We start from the raw sequence: 21,236 nt of genomic DNA on the forward strand, positions 1-21,236 counted from the left end.
TCTGTATAGTGAACTGGCGAAGTGTAGCTTTACTGTGTTAACTGCTCTGAACCTCGGGCGCCCGTGCTGATGAGCTCTTTCAGCATTAGTGGCTGCCATGCTGCTTAGACACAGCCGCTGCCAGCAAGTCTTGGGACACCTTCCAGCCACTGGCGTGGTGGCTTCCAACAATTTTCATCATCATCTGTCATTCTCTGGCCGCTAGCTGCCTTCAGTGTGACCAGCTTGGCCACTGGCCACTTCTGGTGCCAGGGCTTAGGGTAGCAGTTCTTAGTGTGCCAGCTCAGTCTGCTGTACCTGAGAATAGAGATCAGGAATAGGCGGGAACATCCAGAAGAGATCTTGCTAGGGACTAGGCTGCAGCATAAGGAGGAGCAGCCCATGGGGTGAAGCTGCTAAGGGAAAGAGCTTATACATGAAACAAGGGTGGGCCAGGCGTGGTGGGGCAAGCCTATAATCTCAGCACTCAGGAGGCAGGAGGATCATTGCAAGTTCGAGACCAGCCTGGGCTACAAAGTGAGCTCAAGGCCAACCTGAGCTGCATAGTGACACCCTGTCTCAAAAAGACCCCCCACTAAAAAGGTGTGGGACCCTCTATGGGCAGAGCCAGACATTCTGTGTGCTCATGGGCAGAGGAGCGCCCCCTTGTGGACCTAGTTGAGCAGGGCTGCAGGAGCAGGGAGTCACGCTGAGATCTGCAGAAGGCAGCGGTCTGGGTGGTCGGGGCTGAAACCTGCCAGAGCTGAAGCAGGTGCTCCTGAAGTCGCTGTGGGGCGAGCTGCAAGGGGTTCAGGCAGTCGTGAAGGAAAAGTCTTTCTCGAGGAGCCCTGGACCCTGTACCCTGCCTTGCCCTCCCCGTTGGTCACTGAGTGTTCTGACCTTGGTTGGTGCCCCATAACAGCTGGCAGCCAGGGGTTTTCCTGGAAAGACGCTGGGTCAGAAGCCAGTGCCACTGCCTGTACCCTGTCCTGCTGAACCCCTAAGATTGATGGAGATGCTTTCTGTCTCTCACAGCATCAGCCTCCGAGAGCTGAAGGCCATCTTACCCCTGGTCAACTTCAAAGTGAGCAGTGCGAAGTTCCTCAAAGATAAGTTCACGGTAAGTCTGTAGCTCAGCCTGGGCATGTTATGATTTTGGGGCTACTTGGCAGCTCTGCCCTGAACCCACGGAGGCTTTGGAGCTCTGTGGAGTGGTGCCCAAGGCTCCTTTGCATCTGGAGTGTGTCTGTCCCGTCCAGCTGGCGAGGTCTGGTATGTCAGGACTGTGTTCCCTGTCCCCCGGATGATGCAGTCCTAGAAGACTGTTTTCTGGACTGTTTAAGTTGGACCATCTGACCTTAGACCTGTTTCCCCCAGGCCGTCTCTCAGGGCTCCCCAACCTCCCACAGCCTGCTTCTTCCTTGAGGCTTGGGGTTCCCGGGAGGGAGGGCTCTGCATGCGAGTGCCGGCAGGGTGCGCTCGCCAGGGCGGGCTCTCCTCCACCTCTTCTCCTCCTTACCCACCTGTGTTCCCGAGCATCGTGGAATCTGTGGATGTTCTTACATCGTCAGGCTGTTGGAGCAGGGCAGGGAAGCCGCTCCAGGAGCAGTGCATAGAGAGCAGTAGTGTGCCTTTTCCGGAGGAGCCCGGGATGGATGGAGGTCTGCGCCAGCCCTCTGGCCTGGGGTGCCTCTGCTGGCAAAGGTCATTTCTTTCTGTACTCGTGAGCTGCTGAGAGAGTCCACCCATTTCACTGCCAGCAGGGCCATCTCCTCACCTGCCCCCAAGCCTCCCTGCTGATTCCCCTGGGAAAGAGATGGGAGGGGTTTAGGAAGAGGAGGAAGAGGGGACAAGCATTTCCCTTGATCATTGTAAGGGGGATATTATTCTTTAGCAAGCACTTCTGGAGTCAGGCATTTTGTAGGTATTGTTTAATTTCAAGAAGGCCCCAAGAGGCTGGCCACTTTACAGATGAAGAAATCAAGATTCCAAAACTGTGAACTGCCCAACGCAGTTGATTCTAGCTGAGCTCTGACGGCTGATTAAGTCAGAGTTTTTCAGTTTTGTTTTTTACTTTAAAAAAATACTTTTTAAGTACATACTTTACAAACACATCTGGATATAAAAATCTGAAGACAGTGTCTCCTGCTCAGAGGAGTTGTCCATGGTGACTTTTGAAAGTGAAGAATTTTCCCTCTCAGGGCTCAAGGATGCGGGTCCCTGGGTGGTCTCTCAGACAGGCGAGTTGGGAAGCTTGTAGGAAGCTTTGCTCTAGAGGAGCCCAGGTTTGATTTTAGCAGAGTAACAGAATAGCCATTCTGCTTCTATGAACTGACCGGAGGCATGTTCATGGCGGACTTCCAACATTATGTGGTCTTTTTTTTTTTTTTTTTTATGTATTCACAGGAAATTGGTGCACACAAAGATGAGCTCAGCTTTGAACAGTTTCATCTCTTCTATAAAAAACTTATGTTTGAGCAGCAAAAACTGGTAAGAGGCTTCTTGAACAAACAATCAGATGATGTTCTGTTTTCCTGTATGGCAGATCCTGGTGCTTATCTGGGAGACCCCAAGGAGTGTGTCATCTCCTCTAACACACCACTCCATTTATAGTGGGGCAAAGGTGTTCTCACCTTGGAGAGCCGTGGGGAAGTGGAGGCCGAGGAATATGAATGCCCATAGAAGATGCTAGCAGCTTTCTGTGGGGTCTCACTCAGGAGGGAAGTGTAGCAAATTATTCCTGGTAGCCATCTCCAGATTGAGAGATTTTGTGTGTTTTTGCCTTTTATGATTTTCATATTTTTATGAAGACTTTTGATTAACTAGATTATTTTGAAATTAAAACGCACATACATTTTCATCTGAAGGTGGCATTGCAGGCCTGCCAAAGATGTATTTGTATTTCACTCCGTACTTTATATTATACTTCTCTTAAAAGTGTGTTTTAGCGGGAGGGAGTTTTGCAACCCCTTGAACTTGGGGAAAATACAGCCATTTGCAAGATTCCCCCCGCCGCCTAGTGGCCAGAATGTCACATTGCATCTATATCTGGCTGGCCTTGGCCTATTCAGTGGTTTAAATGTTTTCAGAATTAACAGCCTACATGTAAAATTTGGGAGACTGTATATTGAAATCCAGGTTTTTGGCTTCTTTGGAAAGAATGGAAATCTGGCTATAAACGGGCCTTGTTCCCCTGGTGAAGTCTCATAGATGGAAGTGCATGCTATCTTGGTAGCCCTGGCCCCGCCTGCTGATTTGCACTCTCCACGGCTGTGCAGAAGTTTCAAGCTGGCCATGATCTCCACATACCAGGATCTAACGCTGCCTCCTGTGCCTCAGTAGCCTAGAATTTGAACAGCAAAGCCCCAACATGCCCAACTTGTTTCTGGTCAGCTGAGGCTCCACCTTGATCCTGTGGGGTCAGCGCTCGTCCCCTAACTCCTGAGCTCCCTATTGAAGTGGGCAAAAGAGCATTAGTCTCGAGGTGGGGCAGGTGAGTTGGATTTCTCTGGTGTCTTGGAAGAAGGCATTTGTCTGCGTTACTTTTCTCTCATTGCTGAGACAAAATACTCAACACCCACAGATAATAGGATAAAGGTTATTTCGCTAACAGTTTGTAGAGGTTTCAGTCCGTAATCTGCTGAGTCCAAGGCAGGGTGGCACTTGGCAGAGCAGAAACAGTTCATGGCGGCAGAAGACAGCAAAATCAAGGACCAAACTGTAACAGTGTCTTTCTGCCCCTTTTATGCTCTGTTCAGTCTACTGGCCTTAGGGAGGTGCCTATCTGATCAGTAACTGATCCAGCAAGCAGCCTTCTGCTCCCCAGGATCTGCTTCTCTCCCCTCTTCTTCCCCAAGCTGCTGTTTTCCAGGGTCTGGATTCTAAATCTCAGAGAGGCTGAGCTGTTGTTGCCTACCATGCTCCCCACCAGTTTCCCAGAACGGTCTTCACGACCTGGCTTTTCCAAATAGCAAGGCAGGGCTGAGTGAGGCTTCGGAATAATATAAAGAAATGAGGACAGACGCAAAAAGAGATGAATGTGACGTGATAAACCGGGACAAGATGTAGCTGAGTGCCTGTCCACAAACAGGCCTCTCGCAGAGCCTAGCAAAGTATTAAGAGCGGCTGTATCCCAGGAATCAGACTGAGAAGGGCGCAGGGGACACCTGCCCTCACACCGGAAGTCTCTGTTACATTGGACTATTCACCGCTCACAGGAACAATGTTGGTAACTGTCTGATGAGCAGGTCTCCTCACCACTTTACTTGGCTTGTCTAATATTCTTATTTTGTGTGTGTTTTCCATTTCAGATTCTTGACGAATTTAAGAAGGATTCCTCTGTGTTCATCCTGGGGTGAGGACCCTTCTGGCTGCTGCCTTCAGGACGACCGTGTTCTGTGACCAGTGGCCTCCGGGTGGGGCTATCTGTGGCCTCCACAGGGACACAGTCCTGAGCCTGGGTTGGGGTCTGGGACGGCAGCACCGGGCTGCAGAGTGCTGGGGGTCCTCAGGGTTCAGGGCTCAGGGTCTCCTTCCTGACCTCGGACCTGGGCTTGAGTTTACGGGTTTCTCCCCAGCACGCTGGTGTGAATGGCGCGGCTGTGTGGGCTGAGCTGGGTGGGGGGTGCTGGGTACCTGCAGTGCTCCCTGAAGAGCTCAGCCTGTGGTGCACTGTGGTATTTTGAGCCAGTGCTGCAGGGTTTTTCAGGCCCTGTCCTAGGCTTCCAGATCCCAGGTCAGGGATTATAAGGGGCTTGTGTCTTCCAAGCCTGTCTGACCAGGAGATAGGTTTGCCATGGAGTTAGTGGCACTAAGGGCGTGGCTGTGGCACTTAGACCGAGTCCATGCTGTCACTTTCCAAAGCCTGTAGCAGAGGAGTGTGACAGTGCAGATGAGAAGCGTGGTGTGAGATACCACGCTGGTTGGGAGGGGACAGAAAGGGCTTGGGAGGAAGACAGGGACTGCAGGCCTGCCTGGTCAGCAGAGGCTGGAAGCTGCGGGCAGCCTTTCACTCCTTGGCTGGCTTAAAGCATCTCCTGCCGTGCTCCGGGCAGTGTCCCATCCCGGGCAGCTCCGTCCTGCAGGATGCAGGCCCCTGGGTACCACGTGCCTCATGCCAGTCTAGCAAGGTCCTGGCATCCTGCAGAGTCCTCCCCAGGTGGCACCTGGCCCAGCAGCAGGTCTGGCCAGTATTAGAGACAGAGCTCTGCTGGAGGGGAGGAGGCTGCTGACACTGGGCGGTGTCCTGCATGCTGCAGTGATGACCCCGTCCTCAGAGGCTCGGCAGAAGCCGGGTCTTACCTGGGGCGGGGCTTCTCCCCTCCCTCTTCTTCTCCCTCCGCCCCTCCCCCTTGTTCTCCTCCCGCTCCCAGCCCTTTCCCTTTGTCCCCAGCTCGCTCTTCCCCCTTGTTGGCCTCTGCTATTTTCCAGGATTAAGCACCCCCTCTCTAGAAGCCTCCCTGGCTCTCCAGGTCTGGCGTGGAGCCCCTGGCCGCTCCCCAGTGCTGCTGCTTGCTGTCCTGGTCCCTGCCTTGTTCCTTCCGCAGACCTCAGACAGGGCCAGGGCCCCCAACCCCCTCCCCCCATTCAAGCTTCAGGGCCCTGCCAATCCTTTGGGCGGAACCTGTGTCTCTGCGTGGCCACATGGGCCGTTTGGAACCTGCAGAGGGTGGGGGTGTTCGGGATCGAGGACCCTCTGGGGAACGCACCCCTCATGGGTCCCCTTTCCTTATGTACAGGAACACTGACCGGCCCGATGGCTCTGCAGTCTACCTGCAGGACTTCCAGAGGTTTCTCATTCATGAGCAGCAGGTGAGAGGCCCCGTGGGCCTGGCCCCTGCCGTCCTGGGGCAGCCCAGGCCTCCCTGACGCGGGGTCAGTCGTCACAAGCCACTGTGCTGTCTGAGACCCTGCATTACTCTGTCAAAGCCCCAGAAGGGGAGGAGTGGGCACTGTCCCTAGACAGTCCCAGGAAGGGGTCCCTTCCTGGGAAGCCTCCCTGCTCACGGAGAGTGGGACTCTGCTGCTGACCCTTCTGGGTCCTCTGCGATGAGACAGCACGGCTGTCCTCAAGCGACTTGGGGACCATCTCCCTGGACAGGAAGTGCCCCTGGGCTCCAGGGCCTGAGGAGTTTTGTGTGGGTGCTGGTGTCTACCAGCATGACGTCCTGCAAAGACACTAGGCAGTTGTCACACGGGTGCACCCAGCATCTTGAGGGCAGAGGGAAGGCGGCACCCCATCCCCCACCCCTGCGCAGGACCCATTCCCCTATTCCCCTTGTCTGTGATGTGGTGGAGGAGATATGTGGCCTTGGACAGCTAGTTTAACCGTTCTGTCCCCAGTTTCTTCCCTCTGAAATGTGACCAGAGACCCCGCCTCTCAGAATTGGGGGTGGGAGGGGGGTTGGAGAAGACAGCAGTACTTGACTGTGTACACAGAAGCTTACTGTATTTAAAATTAGTCTTCAGCCGGGTGTGGTGGCTCACGTCTCTAATCCCAGCGCCAGGGAGGCTGAGGCAGGAGGGTCTCTGCTAGTTTGAGACCAGCCTGGGTTACAAAGTGAGCCCAAGGCCAGCCTGAGCTGCACAGTGACACTGTCTCAAAAAGACCCCCTCCCCCCCAAAAAAAGTCTTCGAATCATTAGAGCCTCAGTAACTTTTTCCTCATTTACTACCTTTTCATTTTTAAGACTGTCAGCTGGGTGTCTGGTGCATGGCAATAATCATAGTACCCGGGGAGGCTGAGGCAGGAGGCTCATAAGTTTGAGTGCAGGCTGGGTAACCTGGGGAAACCCCATTTGAAAAAAAAAAAGGTTGAGTGTAGCTGAGCGCAGAGGCTCTGGGTTCAGTTCCCAGTACTGTCCCACCGGTCGCACACGCACATGCCCACACAACTTTACATTTAACACCAGTTTTAGTTTGATACAAAATTAAGTAATTAGTTTAAAAAACCCCGTTGCTGTCCATTTCAGACACCGAAGTGGCCAGGCGGGGTCGTCAGGCCCGTGTAAGTCACCAGAATTAGAGAGAGGGCAGTAGAAAGCAGGCGGTTTCTCCCCACTTTACCCCCAGCCGGGCTCTTCCAGCTCCCCGCCCCCTTCCTGCCCCGGAGGAGTCTAATGAGCCCGGGGCCGGTCCCTTCTGCTCAGACTCTTCAGTCTGTCCTGGCTGGGGATGGCGGTGCACTCCTGCCCACCCGCAGGGGGACGGCGTCTCCAGCGCGTGGTCCCAGCTGAGGTCCGGGCTGCAGAGAAAGTCGCTGGCAGCTGGGGAGGAGGAGCGGGGCTGCGGGAGCGTCCTGGGGGCGCTGCGATTAGGGACTGATGGGCTCCGCCTGGCGGTCCCAGGAGCTGCCTTTCCTGCTCCCGCTGCGCGCTCCTGTGCAGGGAACCCTGTTTGCAGGTCGCCTTCCTGGAAACAAGCAACTTGACTCAAGTCGTGGTGCCACCTAGCGGCAGTCAACTTTATTCTAGGGAGACTCAGCCCCCCACCCGCACTGACCCCTGATGGGGGCCCTTAGAGGCCAGGTCGTGCGGCCCGAGTAAAGCCCGGGCAGCCCCTGAACATCTCTCTGGCCTTTGGGGTGATGGGTGCGCGTGGGGGATGGCCATCACAGCGCTTGGTCTGCAGATTAATTAGTACAACTTTTTTAGAAAGCGCCGTGGCTGTGTACGGTTAAAACGAAAACTTCATGAAAACACGCATGTGCTTTGCTTAAGTGGTGGCTCTGCAGCCCGGCACGGTGGCCCGCGCCTGTCATCTCAGCATTCTGGGAGGTTGAGGCAGGAGCATACATATTTGAGCCCCACCTGGAAAACTTGGTGGCTTGGTGAGACCCTATTTAAAAATAAACCCCGCCGGAGATGTAGCTCAGCGTGAAGGCCCAGAGTTCAGGCCCTGATACTGCAAAAGTGACTAGAGAAACAGATTAAAAAATAAAAAGCCACCCATCCAAACCGAAAACAAAATCCGGAGCTTGCGGCTGCCCTGTAAGCACCGTTTCCAAGGCAGTGAGGGCAGCACGACAACAGTCTGGGCTTCCAGGCCACGCTGCACGCACCACACACAGTCCCGGTGGTGAGTGAGGCCGCGAAAGCTAAGGGACAGTCCTGGGGCCAAGAGTATTGGCACCAAGGGAGCATTGGTCAAAGTTGGGTGTGTGTGTCTTAGGGTACCCATGTTGCCTAAGGATATTTGGGGTTTTGGGTATAGAGAAGAAAATAATGAAGTCACTTTGTTATGTGTTCCTTACTGCTAAGAGCTTCCAGAATTTTTGATGCTATGTAGAGGCCACTTTGGAAATCTCTCAGTGAGCAGCATCAGTTGGCTGACCCCTTGCAAAGAAGGCCTTTTTATTTTTGCACTAGCCTTTGCCCTGGGCTACATTCCTATTTTTTTATTTTGAAAAAAAGTAAACTAAGTCACCAAGGATGGGTTCGAACTTGTGACCCTCCTTGCCTCAGCCTCCCAGAGTGATCTGATTACAAGCATGCACAACCATGCCTTGGCTACAAGAGAGCATTTGATTAGATTTGAGGTCTGTTTTCCATGGTGCAGTTACTGGGAGCTCTGACTCCACTACTCAAGAGCTCTGTGAGCTTGGGGTCTTACGTGGTGTCCTGTGGCTCTGTGTCCTCATCTCTAAAATGACAGTGACAATGCATGACTTAGAGTTGATGGCAGGAGGAGGATTGTTCACACACAGGATCCTCACCATCGCGGTGGTGAGGAGAGGCCAGGCGCGTGACCTGGCGGGCCAGCGTGACCACTGTCTTCTCTGGTCCTTCATGCAGATGTCATGAGCTGGTACAGGACGGTGTTGGCAAACCATAGCCCCTGGCTCCAGGAAGCCACTGCTTGTGCTTTTTATTTTTAAGGGAATAAAATCAAGCAAAATAAAACAGAATAAAGTCAAGACAAAATAGTGAATGCGATACAGGACTTCAAAACAAAGTAACAGGAAATCAACACTGGCTGCCATAACACATCTTGTTATCTGCCCATACCACCAGACACAGTAGAATCAAATAGAACAAAACCAGTCCAAACAAAACAATGAAAACAATGCAGGACTTTAGACCAATATAATGGGAAATCAACAATGGCTACCATAATACATCTTGTTATAATCTTTGAAATAGCTGCCCATGCCATCAGATACAATAAAATCAAACCAAACAAAGCAGAATCAAACCAATCCAGATAAAACAATGAGAATACAAGACTTTAGAAGAAAGTAATGAGGAATTAACAGCGGCTGCCACCTTCCCTTTTGAGCTGTCTCTGCCCTTTCACTTTCGCACCATCTGTTGTAGAGTGAGGACCCCACCAGCTCCTTCAGCTTTTATGCTAGGGAGTCAGCACGATGCTCACCTGTGAGTCAGAACCATTTCACCCAAGAGCGTGATCGCAAGTTGCATCCATTTACCTACAAGAGCCTCATGATTATTTTCATAGCTGGGTAGCTTTCCATTGTATAAACATGCCGTATTTTTCTTACCCATTCTGCCGTTGATGGGCAAGCTACCCCTTCGTTTTTCTGGTTCCCTGTCACATGGAGCATTGTTTTCTCTCCTTTGACTTTCAATCTATGAATTTCCTTTTGAGTTAATGTGTTTCTTGAATACGACTATTGATGGATCTTGATTTGTGATGTCTCTCTTTATTGGTGAATTGAGGCCATCTGCGTTAATGGGTGCAGCCAGCATGCACTGGTTTGTCTCTGCTGTTTTTTTCTGCCGTTGACTCCCTACTTTTCCCTTCGTCTACTCCGCTTGGTGACCCCACTTTGGTGCTGTTCCTGGGACCACAGTCACTTTGATCTCTCTAGAATGTTCTTCAGTACTCTTTGTAGGGTTGGTTTGGTGGTCATGATTTCCTTCAGTTCTTTGTCATGGAAGCATCTTATTTTTCCATTAATTTTGAAAGATAGTTTTGCAGGGTAGATCAATCTGGGATGGAAGCTGTTTTCTTTCAGGATTTGAAACACTTTACTCCAAGCTCTTCTTGACTTGATGGTCTGTGTCAAGAAGTCTGCTGTATTGGGGCTGGGGATTTAGCTCAGTGGCATAAGCACCTGCCTTACAAGCAGACAGTCGTGAGTTTGATCCCCGGTACCAATTTAAAAAAAAAAAAAAGTTTGCTGTGATTCTGATGGGTTTCCCTTTATAGGTGATCTATTTCTTTTCTCTAACAGCCTTTAATATACTATTTTTGTGTTGAATTTCTGGGATCTTGAATGTTAATTCTGAGTATAGATTTATTTTGGTTATGGCTAGCTGGAATTATGTATGCCTCACTTACCTGAATGTCAGGTCCCTTTCTCATGCTTAGGAAGTTCTCTGCTATTATTCTGTAAGTAGTCAATGCCATGTGTGTTGACTCCTGCTTTTTCACTGACAGCTATCATTCTTAAATTATTTTTCTTTGCATCATCTGGCAACCATTGAATCATTTCCTGGTTCCTTGTTATTTTTGTGTTTTTTAAAACCAGGAATCAAATTTAGGACTTTGTGCTTGCCAGGCAGGCACTTACATGGCTGAGCTAATCCCCGGCATTTCTTGTTATTTTTAAGAGATCTTTCCTTTTGTGGTTACTAGCTGCCATTTGGTCTTCAAAGTCTGAAAGTCTATCTTCAGTTTCTTTCAAGTGATTTTGCTAGCTTTCAGTGGAGTTATTCATTTCCTCAATGGCTCTTTAAGTCCATTTCACGCATTCCAATTCTTCTCTGTATTCATTCAAGGTTTCCCTCATTTTCCTATGCGTCTCCCCCCACCCCCCCACCCCGTGCCGGGGATTGAACTCACGACCTCAAGTTTGCCAAGCAGGCACTTACGCTGCTGAGCTAACTCGGGCTGCTCCTCTTTTTTTAATCTATGTCTTCTTTAGACATGCTCAGCAACCCTTTGTTCTGTTTGTGATTTCTTCTCTTACCTGACATACTATTTCTGCTCTGGTGTCTTTCACAGCCTCATGGAATAGTTTCTTTACTTCAGTTGCCCTCATCCCAGAAGTTCAGGTGTGCGACTTCCGCTTTCTTCCATGTCCATGTCTCCTGCTCTGTTTGGCTGGAGGCCAGAGATGGCCTTTTGCTCGTTCATCTTGACATTTTCCTGGGTTCCTCTGGACAAGAAGGTTGTGGTTCCCAAGCACTTCCCCTGTTGGCTACCAGTCCACAGTGCAGGGGGATGGGTTTCTCCTAACCCAGGTTCCTTAGGAGGTGGTGGTGTGCAGGGTGGGCTTCTCCAGGGCGTGGCTTGCACTGGCTACCCGAGGGACAGTCCTGATGGCAGCTGGTACGCACGCTAGTCTGGCTGCTTTACCACTATCTGTAAATCAAGTTTCACTGGAACACAGCCGTGGCCTCTGCCCACCTCTTGTCATGGTGGCTTTGGCGCTACAATGCAGGGATGCGTGGTTGCAGAGATGCTCACTCTCTGTCCACTGCAGGAAGCATTTGCTGATCTCAGAGGCCTGGGATGAGGCCTCTGTACATGGTGTTTGGTGCCCAGTGAACTCAGAATTAACTGACAGGTTGGATTCTGGGGGATGAATTTTGTTTGTTCTCTTTGGTGATTTCTTTCTGTCTCTCTCTTCTTTTTTTTTTGTCTTTTTCAGGAGCTTTGGGCTCAGGATCTAAACAAAGTCCGGGAGCGGATGACAAAGTTTATTGACGACACCATGAGGGAGACGGCTGAACCCTTCTTGTTTGTAGATGAGGTGAGCGCTGGGCTCTTGTCCTAACAGCGCAGCTTTGCACTTCTGAGATTGATTTCCTGCTGTTCCTTGGAGGGCTTTGCAGTCAGAGGCCCCAGCAGGGGAGGTTTTCCAGATCTTAGATCTTCCCCATCTGGCATTTTCTTCTCCCTTGATCACCCTTCTGGAGTGGGGTTATAGATTTTGCCAGTAGAGGGCGCTAGCCAGCAGGGAGCAAGGAGTTTGTGCACAGAGAGTGCTCCCAGGGGCGGTGGATGTGGCTGCACCAGACCTGGTTGGGATGGTTCTTGGAGGATCAGGATGGAGAGCAGTGAGGACCCCTCCCCATGGGAGGCTGCTCTCAGGCAGCAGGACGTGGCTCCAGGTTCCCCAGGATGTTCATTTTCTACCACAAAGGAGCTGGCAGTTGGGGTGGGGAGTTTCCAGCCTAGGCTCTGTGCTTGGGGCCATGCCCTGCTGCTTCTGTGGGTGACACCGTTACTGTCCCGATGGAAACTTCTGTACAGGAAGCGGATACTCCACAGTGTCAGATTTTGGGGATAAGCATAGGAAAGGGAAGGACTGAGCACCCTGAGATCCTGGGTCACCGAGGCCAGGCGGCCATCTCTGGTGCTGCCCCCTCCCCTGCAGCTCAGAGCAGCCGTCTCTGCCGTGGCCACCACGCTCCCGCCTGTGACTCTTTCAGTTCCTCACGTACCTGTTTTCCCGAGAAAACAGCATCTGGGACGCAAAGCACGACGTGGTCGACATGCAGGACATGAACAACCCCCTGTCCCACTACTGGATCTCCTCGTCCCACAACACGTGAGTCTCCTTATGGGGGCAGTGAGAGCCCACACCTCTCACCCTGGAGGACACAGAAGTTCTGGAAGGGGCAGGACACAGCTTCTTCTCCCAGGAAGTGGTGGAATAAAAGTCCTCTGTGACCCTGAAAAGAAAGTCCGTCTGCTTGCTTCTTTAGAGACGGGCATCTCGTGGGGCCGTGGCAAAGCAACTGAATGGCCGTGGAAGTGAGGTTCATGGCGTGCCTGCCATGGATGTAGTAGTGACTGAGGCTCTCCTGAGAGTCCTGCAGGAGAGGGGCTGGTGACAGAAAAATAGGGTGAAGTGGGAGGGAAGCTTTAGATAGAGGAGCAATGGTGCAAAGGCCCTGGGGCAGGAACAGCCATGGGGAGCCTGTGAGGCTGGATGCCAGCACAGAGGGAGGAGGCTGCAGGGCTGGCATGGGTCGGAGCTTGCATGTCACAGTGAGGACAATGAGGAGCTACTGCCAGCTTTTAAACTTGGAGACCACACTCAGAGCCACCTCTTCGGATATCAGTGATTGCAAAATAGAGGACAGACGAGAGGAGAGAAGACGCTCCACTCAGATTCTGATACTTAGTCCCACTTCTGGGGACGAGTGGCTGTGGGGGTGTGCCCCTAGTGTCCTTGGGGCGCTGGGGGCTGTAGAAGGCCCTTGGCAAGTTGCCCTGAGTGTCTGGGCAGGTAAAATGTTTTCCGGGAACAGATTGATCTCACAGTTCTGTGCTCCTTGCCATGTCCATCATTGCAAGAGTTTGTGGCCTGAGGTGGTGGACGCTGCCCAACCTCAAAGGGCTTAAGGAAGCTGACACAAAGGGGCTCGGGGAAGAGGCGAACGCAGGAACAGAAATGTGCACATGCGCAGTAAACCCCACCTGCAGTTGTTGGGTGCCTGTTATGGCCTGTGTCTAAATGTCCCCCCTGGCCTCATGTGCTCACAAGAAGGCTCTTTGGAGGCAGCTGGATCTAGGGAGTGAGTGTGGATTAAAACAGTGTTGCTGGAGTTAAGCTGCGTGGTACTGAATTAGTCCCCAGGTTGGAATTAGCGTAGTTCTGAGTGGTACCACTCAGAAGCCAAGCAGACTGGATGGAACTGGAAGGGACCGCAGGAAGGCAGGCTTGCTGCTATCTGCTGCTTGCTGCCTGCTACCTTCCATGCCATGAGCTGGGTTGACTCTGCCATGTCCCTCTGCTGTGCCCCCTACCTATGGACTGAAACCTCTACAAACTGGGAGCTAAATAAACCTTTCCTGCTTTAAATAGTAAGTGTCAGCTATCTTGTCCCAGCAATGAGAAAAGCAGCTAAGATGGTGCCTTTCCGTGCTGGCCTCAGGCCCCACTAGCACAAGCCAAGCCTATCTGCTCCTGCTGCAGGCGCGTTCACTTATCACCCATCATCTTCACTCTCGACCACTTTGCCTGAGTTTTGCTAGAGAGAGTACACCTTCCCAAGCCCACATCTGGGTGGCCAGGATGGCCGCTGGGCTCATCCTGAGGGGGTCTATGACTATCATGGCCATAGGATTGCAGTGTGAGATACAGATCGTAGCCCGAGGTGTTTCTGAGCAGGAAGAACTCAAACCCTGGGAGCCGGGGCTATGAAGTCCCCCTGGCTGCCCTGAGGTACAGGGCCACCTCCACATGCTGCCACCTGGCCTGTTTCCTCAGGTACCTCACAGGTGACCAGCTGCGCAGCGAGTCGTCCCCAGAAGCGTATGTGCGCTGCCTGCGTATGGGCTGCCGCTGCATTGAGCGTGAGTAGCTGGGGATAGTGCGGCAAATAGACGTGGGGTTCTGGAGCTGCTTGGCCCAAAAGGCGGGACAGGCTGTGGGAAACACGGTCCCAGAAGCATCTGGGCTGAGAGATATGGCCACGGACTTCCCCTGAAGACAGCCGTCCCTGGGGCGAGGAGTATGAGCATCTGAGGAGGCTGCCTTGTTTCCCCTAGTGGACTGCTGGGATGGGCCCGACGGGAAGCCCATCATCTACCACGGCTGGACACGGACCACCAAGATCAAGTTTGATGATGTCGTGCAGGCCATCAGAGACCACGCCTTTGTCACCTCGAGGTCAGCTGACTGATTTCCAGGTGTTTCATAGGACAGCAGCTAAGGTTGGGCAGACAGACAGACACATGTCACCTCCCCGCTCCCCAGAACACTAGAGCCCTGGACACCATCTCATCCAGAGGCATTGCCCAGGGCTGGCTCTCTGTGGCCTCTGTGGCGCAACAGTGGCCTTTAAGTACTGCTGAGAGTACCCAGCAGCCTGGGTTCTGGGCTCACTCCCCCGAGTTTGAGCCCAGCTCTGTTAATTCCCAGTGCTGTGCTGCAGTGAAGTCCAGTTGGGGTGACGTCCTGAGTGCTTAGCACCTGGTAGATAATAAGTGGGAGCTAAGCCCTGGGGTGCATGGCCCTCCCTAGACAGCTGGACGACCCCACCCCTGAGCTGTGCTGTGGCTCAGGCGGGACACAGGGACAGCGCCTGCCCGACCCCAGCTGCCCCGCCCTTCTGCTGCAGCTTCCCCGTGATCCTGTCCATCGAGGAGCACTGCAGCGTGGAGCAGCAGCGGCACATGGCCAGGGTGTTCAAGGAGGTGCTTGGCGACCTATTGCTGACCAAGCCCACGGAGGCCAGCGCTGACCAGCTGCCTTCCCCTAGCCAGCTTCGGGAGAAGATCATCATCAAGGTAGGGGGCTGGCTCTAGGCCTGCTTCCTTACAGACCCCGGGGCCATGGGTGCAGCTTCTATGTCCTCTCTGTCTCAGGAGAATACTACCAGGTGCCATGGAAGGAATACTTACATTTTTAAACTTTAAAAAATTTTTTATTGGGGCTGGGGATTTAGCTCAGCAGCATAAGCGCCTGCCTTGCAAGCAGGCAATCGTGAGTTCAATCCCTGGTACCAATTAAAAAAAATTTATTTTATTTTATTTTTTTAATGTGTTAAAATAATTTAATTTTCCTGTACATTTCTGTCCACATGAGAAGTCAAGACAGGCACTTTACAATATTTACCTCGTTAGAGACATTCAAGTCAATTCAGATGGCAAAAATAGAATTCAGTTGCTAGTGAAATGTTTAAAAAATATATATTAAACAACATGTGTCTTTATAAAATAAAAAATAATCTTCCATGATGCAATAAATTGCAAATCACTGAAATTTTAACTCTTAGGTGACTTCAGTTCAGTTTTTGGTTTTTAAATCTGGACACAGAAAAAAAGTATTGGCAGAATTTCTGTTTTTACGTTCTTCTTTCTTGCTTTGACTAATGGTTACGCTGTTTATAGATGATGGTAGAGGTGCTCCTGCCTGACTTGTAGCCTTGAGATGGGCAAAAAGTTTATTCCAGGGTGGAAACTCACTATGGCGGATTTCACAGCGGATACCATCACTCTGGATTTGTGGTTTAGCAGATACTTTGACAGATTTCTTTCATGTCTTTGGTTTTCTTTCCTTTGGGTTTCCGAATACTCAGCTTTACTTTCTGGATCATCACATGGTCCGATGGTCTCTGTGACACTGACATTTTCCAGAAGATTATCTTCCAATTTTTGGCATTGTCTTGATGTAAGCTAGTATCTTCTGGGTCACCCTTTTCTCCCCCAGTTTTACTTTCCTGGAAACTGTCATCATAGTTCTGTGCTGGCTTCTGTCTCTTTTTCTTGTTTTTTAGAAAGCTTTTGTTTTGGAACCTCTTCCATTGCTTCCTCAGAATTGGCATTCAATAGGTTTCATCTACTTGAGGTCCTAAAAAACTCTCTTCTCCCCCAGCTGTTGTTCCAACAAGGCACCCATCTCCTCGTGCTTGTTTGACCTTTCATGATTCTTTATGGCCTTTCTGTCTTGAAGGGTTTGTCACATGCTGGGCAGTAAGGATCATCATAAAACCCGACTTCCTTGGCCTCGGCACTGCCTTTGTCATCGCGTCTGTGTTTGAGCTCACGTTCCTCTTTTTTATTTTCATCTGAGCCATCTCCAGACTCCTTTTCCTACCGTGCCTCCGTCTCCTGGTGCTCCTCTTCCTCCTCCTCCATCCTGGCTGTGGTCATGCAGCCCTGTTCTCTGCACCGCTCCGCCAGTTTGGCCTGGCTCCTGACCTTCCCAGCAGTCCGTTCCTCAGCAAGCTTCCGATAAGCCTGCACGCTCTCGTGTCTTTTATGAACAAAAGCTACCACCTGACGTCCCATCAGGCCCTCCTTTCAGTAAGACCTCTCTGATTACTGTGCCATGCTCTTTCCTGAGGGTCATACGACACATCTTGTGCTGCTTGGATTAGTTTAAGCTGTTCAGCTGCTGCAGCAGCAGCATCCAGATTTTTATTTCAAAGGGAATAGGCAATCTTCCCCCAGGGAAGACACCCAGTCAGAACTGCTGGTGTGAAGAATCAGGTCCAAATTGAAGCACAGAGCTCGAGTGACTGCCCGGGTGCCATCTCAGGGCCAGTTTCCCACAGCCTTCTTCAGGTCCTCCCCGCTGGCATCACACCACACCCTCATAGTGACACTTCATCGCTGGGCTGGGTGCAGGGTTGCAGCTGGGCCTGGGCTGAGCCCTCCTCCTGAGGAAGCCCAGTGCCTGCACCTGGACAGCCAGCGAGTGCGGTGGCAGAGGTAGTGGCGGCTGCATAGCTTTACATTTTTCTAGACATTACACTAAAAGACACATCGCCATTCATCCCCCCTCAAAACAGTCCCTCTCATTTTGAACTCAGTTAACCCATCATTCCTGCCACTTTCTGTAACTCTTCTGGAAGTTCTATGAGTATCCTTATGAGGTCTGATCAAAAATACGGTGAATACTGCTGCCAAGTCAGAAGGCTCCTGAAAACATGACAGTGTGCCCTCATCCTCCTCCTTTCTTTCTTGATTTTTTTGAGACAGGGTCTTACTATGCAGTTCAGGCAGACCTTGAGCTCACTTTGTGGCCCAGGCTGGTCTTGAGCTCACGGCGATCCTCCTGCCTTGGCCTCCTGAGTGCTGGGATTACAGGTGTGCCCCACTACACCAGCTCCTTTTCCTTGTTCACTAGATCTGGCACTGCCTCTTTGGGCCCTTCTCCAAAGTCACAATAACCATGAAAGATAAAGGTTTTCAATTAGTTCAGGCCATCAAGGCAGCCAGGACAGCACAGCTAAACCCATGAAAGAGGACTTGCACGACTGCTTCAGACAGTGGCGAGAACAATGGGATGTCGTGTGTGTGTGTGTGTGTGTGTGTGTGTGTAGCAGGGGAAGTGTTTTGGGGGTTGGTTAATGGCAGTGTGGCTTTTACTGTCATAACCCTGTTAGTTGTTTTCCATCATACCGTGTCTAGAGCCTGCCTTGTCGGCTTGGCTGTGGGCACATGCTCCAAGTGGCACCCTGCTCTCTGCGGTGGGGCACTGGATTTACTAAAGCACAACTGTTGGTTTATTTCAGGCACATTTTCACCATGTACCTTGGTGCTCCTGTCCTTGGTAGTTCCCCGGCTAAGGTTCATGAGCCGCAATGGGGTGGTAGGGCTGGTGTCCCCATGCTATGGGGGAGATATCTGATTGTGTCAGGGCTCAGGGCAAGCAAAGGAACAACGGGGAATTCATATTATCAGGATGAAGAGACCAGAGATGCAGGGTTTGTAAATGTGAACTTAGGCAATGTCCCAGGACCTTTGAGCTCTGGCCCTTGGGTGATTCAGGGCTCTGGGGTCCTCACGTCCTGCTGTACCATCTTCCAAGGCAGGGGTTTCAATTGGGGTCCCTCAGATCTCAAAGATTAGAATTTGTGGGCTGGGGATGTGAGCCTCAGTGGGACAAGGCTTGCATCTTGTCTTCATTAAGCTGCGTGTGAAACCTAACGTTCCCTTCCATCGCGGGTGCTGGCAGCAGGTGGGGGGCCAGCAGCGAAGTCGGGGAGATTTTCCTGTCACACTGACAGTATTTCAAAATGATGCTGTGCTCATCAGGACTTGGGAATTAGGAAGGTTTTTAGATCTGCCTCTGAATCTTATTTCAGATGCTAATGAGGAAGCACAGCCATTAGCATATTTCTCTAATGCTATTTAATCTCAGTAATCAGATTTCAGTATAACTGACTTCCCCCATCATTGTATGAATGGCCGACTGTCTGAGGAGGGAAAGCTCCCAGCCTGTAGGGTTCCCTAGATTTCACAGCACAGGGATGGCGGGGACTGTCTGCTCTAGAGCACTGTCCTTGTCTGGGGTGAAGCTGGGCTCGGGCACCCTGAGTTCCAGTTTGCGGGAGGGGCATCCTGGGCTGTCTAGGGCCAGTCGTTTCCGGTGAGCAAGTGGACACCAGATGTTTGTGTCCCTTCCGTGGCCTATTGTGAGAGCTCAGTCACAGGACCTGCCATGGAGTCTGAAGTATTGAGCTGTGGCCATTTGGGGAAGGACCCGCATGGCTGCAGTGGACAGCTGCAGTGGGCCTGTAGGGGTGGGTAGACAGGTTCTTGCAGGTGTGGCTTGGTCATCATCACACCTGTTGGGGCTGCTGTAACAAAATACCATTAGCAGGCGGTTTACCCACTAGCAGCTGATTTCCTACCACTCTGGTGGCTGGCAAGTTCTGGGTCCTGTGCCAGTATGAGGGCCTCTTCTGGGTATAGGCCACCACTACTCACGGTGTCCCCACATGGAGGGAGGGGTGATGGCGCTCTCTGGGGCCTCTGCAGAGCTCGACCCCACACAGGTCTGTATCCATAGCCTACTCACTTCCCAGAAAACCCCCCCTAACGATATTCCCCAGGAGAAGAGGTTGCATATGTGATTTTGAGGGTACACAAACATGTCAACTCCAGCAGCAGTCAGAGAAGGGAGTGCTGTTTCAGGTTAAAGATCCCACATAGAGGCTGTGGTGGTCATAGCACATGGCCCATGCCCTGCGGGTCACTGGGCCACCAGGGTCCACTGGAAAAATTGTGTGATCCAGGAGATAGTGACCTTATGGGGAGATGTCACCAGAGAAACAGCAGACAGTGGGAGTGGGCCTTGGCCAAGCCCACAGAGAAGGGGTGTTGGTACTCAGCGGGTAAGGGCATCAGCCTGTGGGGAGAGTCTGGGCAAAGGTTCCCAGCTCCTGGGACAGGTCCCTGTGAGAGGCAGGGACACTCTCTGCAAGGGGAGGGCAGGGTGGGCCAAGAGCTGGGCTGCGGGTGCCTGGGGCCTGCAGGCCTTGGCCCACAAAGCTTCAGGGCGCCTTGGCGGCCTTCACTCCACTTCCAGCTGGCCCGTGGCTTCCTGTTTCCGTTCTGCCTCTCCTCTTCCTGTTCCAGCAGAGGGTGGCAATGGCAAGTATCAGAGTAACCCTGGGTGGCACGTGCACCGGGTGAGGTGCAAGTGTAACATTTCTTAGTGTCCCTATTACACTGTAGGACAGATGCCCCCACCCTGGCCCGAGGGCACTTCACAAATGTGGACACTGAGGCTTAGAGGTTAAACAGCTCAGCTGAGGTCACACCGTTCCCAAAGAAGAGTCTCCCCAGTGTGTCTGCCTCTGAGGACTGTGTGCCCCATGTGTGCTACCGTGCCATCCCCAGCAGGACATATGGGTCTGTAGCAGTTTTTGCACTTGTCACACCTTGGTTTATGGGCTCCAGGGCGACTGTCATAACCCTCTTCTCAAGGGAGGTCACTGAGATTTGTATTGTCACTTGGCTCTGAATTCGAGCCCAGGTCCTACTCCTAGGCCCAAGTTCCTTCTCCCAGGGCTCTGTCTCTCCTACTCCTCAGTGCTTGCTGAGGCGGTGCCAGCTGTCACTGGGGCCAGTGTTGGCATCACTGCTTATTGTGCAGGTGAGGTACATGAGGCTTAGAAAGCGTAGCTGCCTGCCCAGGGCCACACAGCACACACGGCAAAATAGGGCTGTTGTGTGGAACCCCATGCGTCTGCTGCCGCCCTTTCTGGTCTGATTCTCCTGGGCCTGCTGCGTGCCTGCTGAGCACTCACCATCTGCCAGGCGCTGCCCTGGCACAGCCACTCAGCAGGAGAAAAGCAAAGGCCCTGCCTTGCTGGGGCTCAGGGTCAGGCAGAGAAGACCGAAGACAGACAGGTAAAGCAGGGCTGGGCTGAGAGCTGCAGGGCCGGGAAGGTGGCTCGGTGGCTGCCCTGGGTGGCAGGGAGAGCTCCTCAGAGGAGGCGGCCAGGTGCAGGGCCCAGGGCAGAGAGAGGGGAGCCAGGCAGAGGGAGCGGTGGAGCGAAGGTGCCGAGGTGCAGAGTGCGCTGGATGCTGGGCACTGGCGATACCCTGCATTCCTGCAGGCTGGAAGATCCTGAAACTTGGGTTTCAAGAGAGGCCTGTGTGCGTTTTTTCCTTAGCATAAGAAGCTGGGCCCCCGAGGCGACGTGGATGTGAACATGGAGGACAAGAAAGACGAGCACAAGCAGCAGGGTGAACTGTACATGTGGGACTCCATCGACCAGGTGGGCCGGTCCCTCCCTCACCCCTCAGACCCTGCGGGAGCCAGGCGAGCTGTCTCCAAATTCACCTTTCTCTTCTGCACGCTTAGTGTCACTCTGAAACAGTTCTGTGGGCACCGTAACAGGCACTCGCACCCATGCCGTGTCCCCCACAGGGACTCCCATAGGTCCTCCACCCGCTTCCCCCGACAGGGCCACCCTCTGTGGCCATGGCAGAGCCACCATCAGAGGAGTTGGCAGTGTGCACTCCCGTGAGCAGGAGACAGGCCTCCTTCCCATCTCACAGCTTTGCTAATGCCGTTTTTCCAGGCTGACTACCAC

The 21,236-nt window shown here is 52.3% G+C and overlaps 1 protein-coding gene and 1 pseudogene across 3 annotated transcripts in view; one reads left to right on the top strand and one right to left on the bottom strand.

Moving 5' to 3' along the window:
• Plcg2 (phospholipase C gamma 2) overlaps nucleotides 1-21,236 on the top strand; it is a 115,193-nt gene that overhangs the window by 48,362 nt on the left and 45,595 nt on the right. For all 3 annotated transcript variants that reach the window (XM_063247707.1, XM_063247709.1, XM_063247708.1), the window contains 10 exons: nucleotides 1,015-1,099; nucleotides 2,386-2,469; nucleotides 4,290-4,333; nucleotides 5,718-5,790; nucleotides 11,597-11,698; nucleotides 12,381-12,499; nucleotides 14,168-14,253; nucleotides 14,449-14,569; nucleotides 15,021-15,189; nucleotides 20,814-20,918. In XM_063247707.1, coding sequence (XP_063103777.1) covers nucleotides 1,015-1,099; nucleotides 2,386-2,469; nucleotides 4,290-4,333; nucleotides 5,718-5,790; nucleotides 11,597-11,698; nucleotides 12,381-12,499; nucleotides 14,168-14,253; nucleotides 14,449-14,569; nucleotides 15,021-15,189; nucleotides 20,814-20,918 — 988 coding nt within the window. The remainder of the gene's footprint in view (nucleotides 1-1,014; nucleotides 1,100-2,385; nucleotides 2,470-4,289; nucleotides 4,334-5,717; nucleotides 5,791-11,596; nucleotides 11,699-12,380; nucleotides 12,500-14,167; nucleotides 14,254-14,448; nucleotides 14,570-15,020; nucleotides 15,190-20,813; nucleotides 20,919-21,236) is intronic.
• On the bottom strand, nucleotides 15,186-20,818 carry LOC134475806 (dnaJ homolog subfamily C member 21-like; annotated as a pseudogene).

Source organism: Cavia porcellus, unplaced genomic scaffold, assembly GCF_034190915.1.
Source record: "Cavia porcellus strain 051 isolate PalLab524CR breed Dunkin Hartley unplaced genomic scaffold, mCavPor4.1 scaffold_4, whole genome shotgun sequence".
NCBI lineage: Eukaryota > Metazoa > Chordata > Mammalia > Rodentia > Caviidae > Cavia > Cavia porcellus.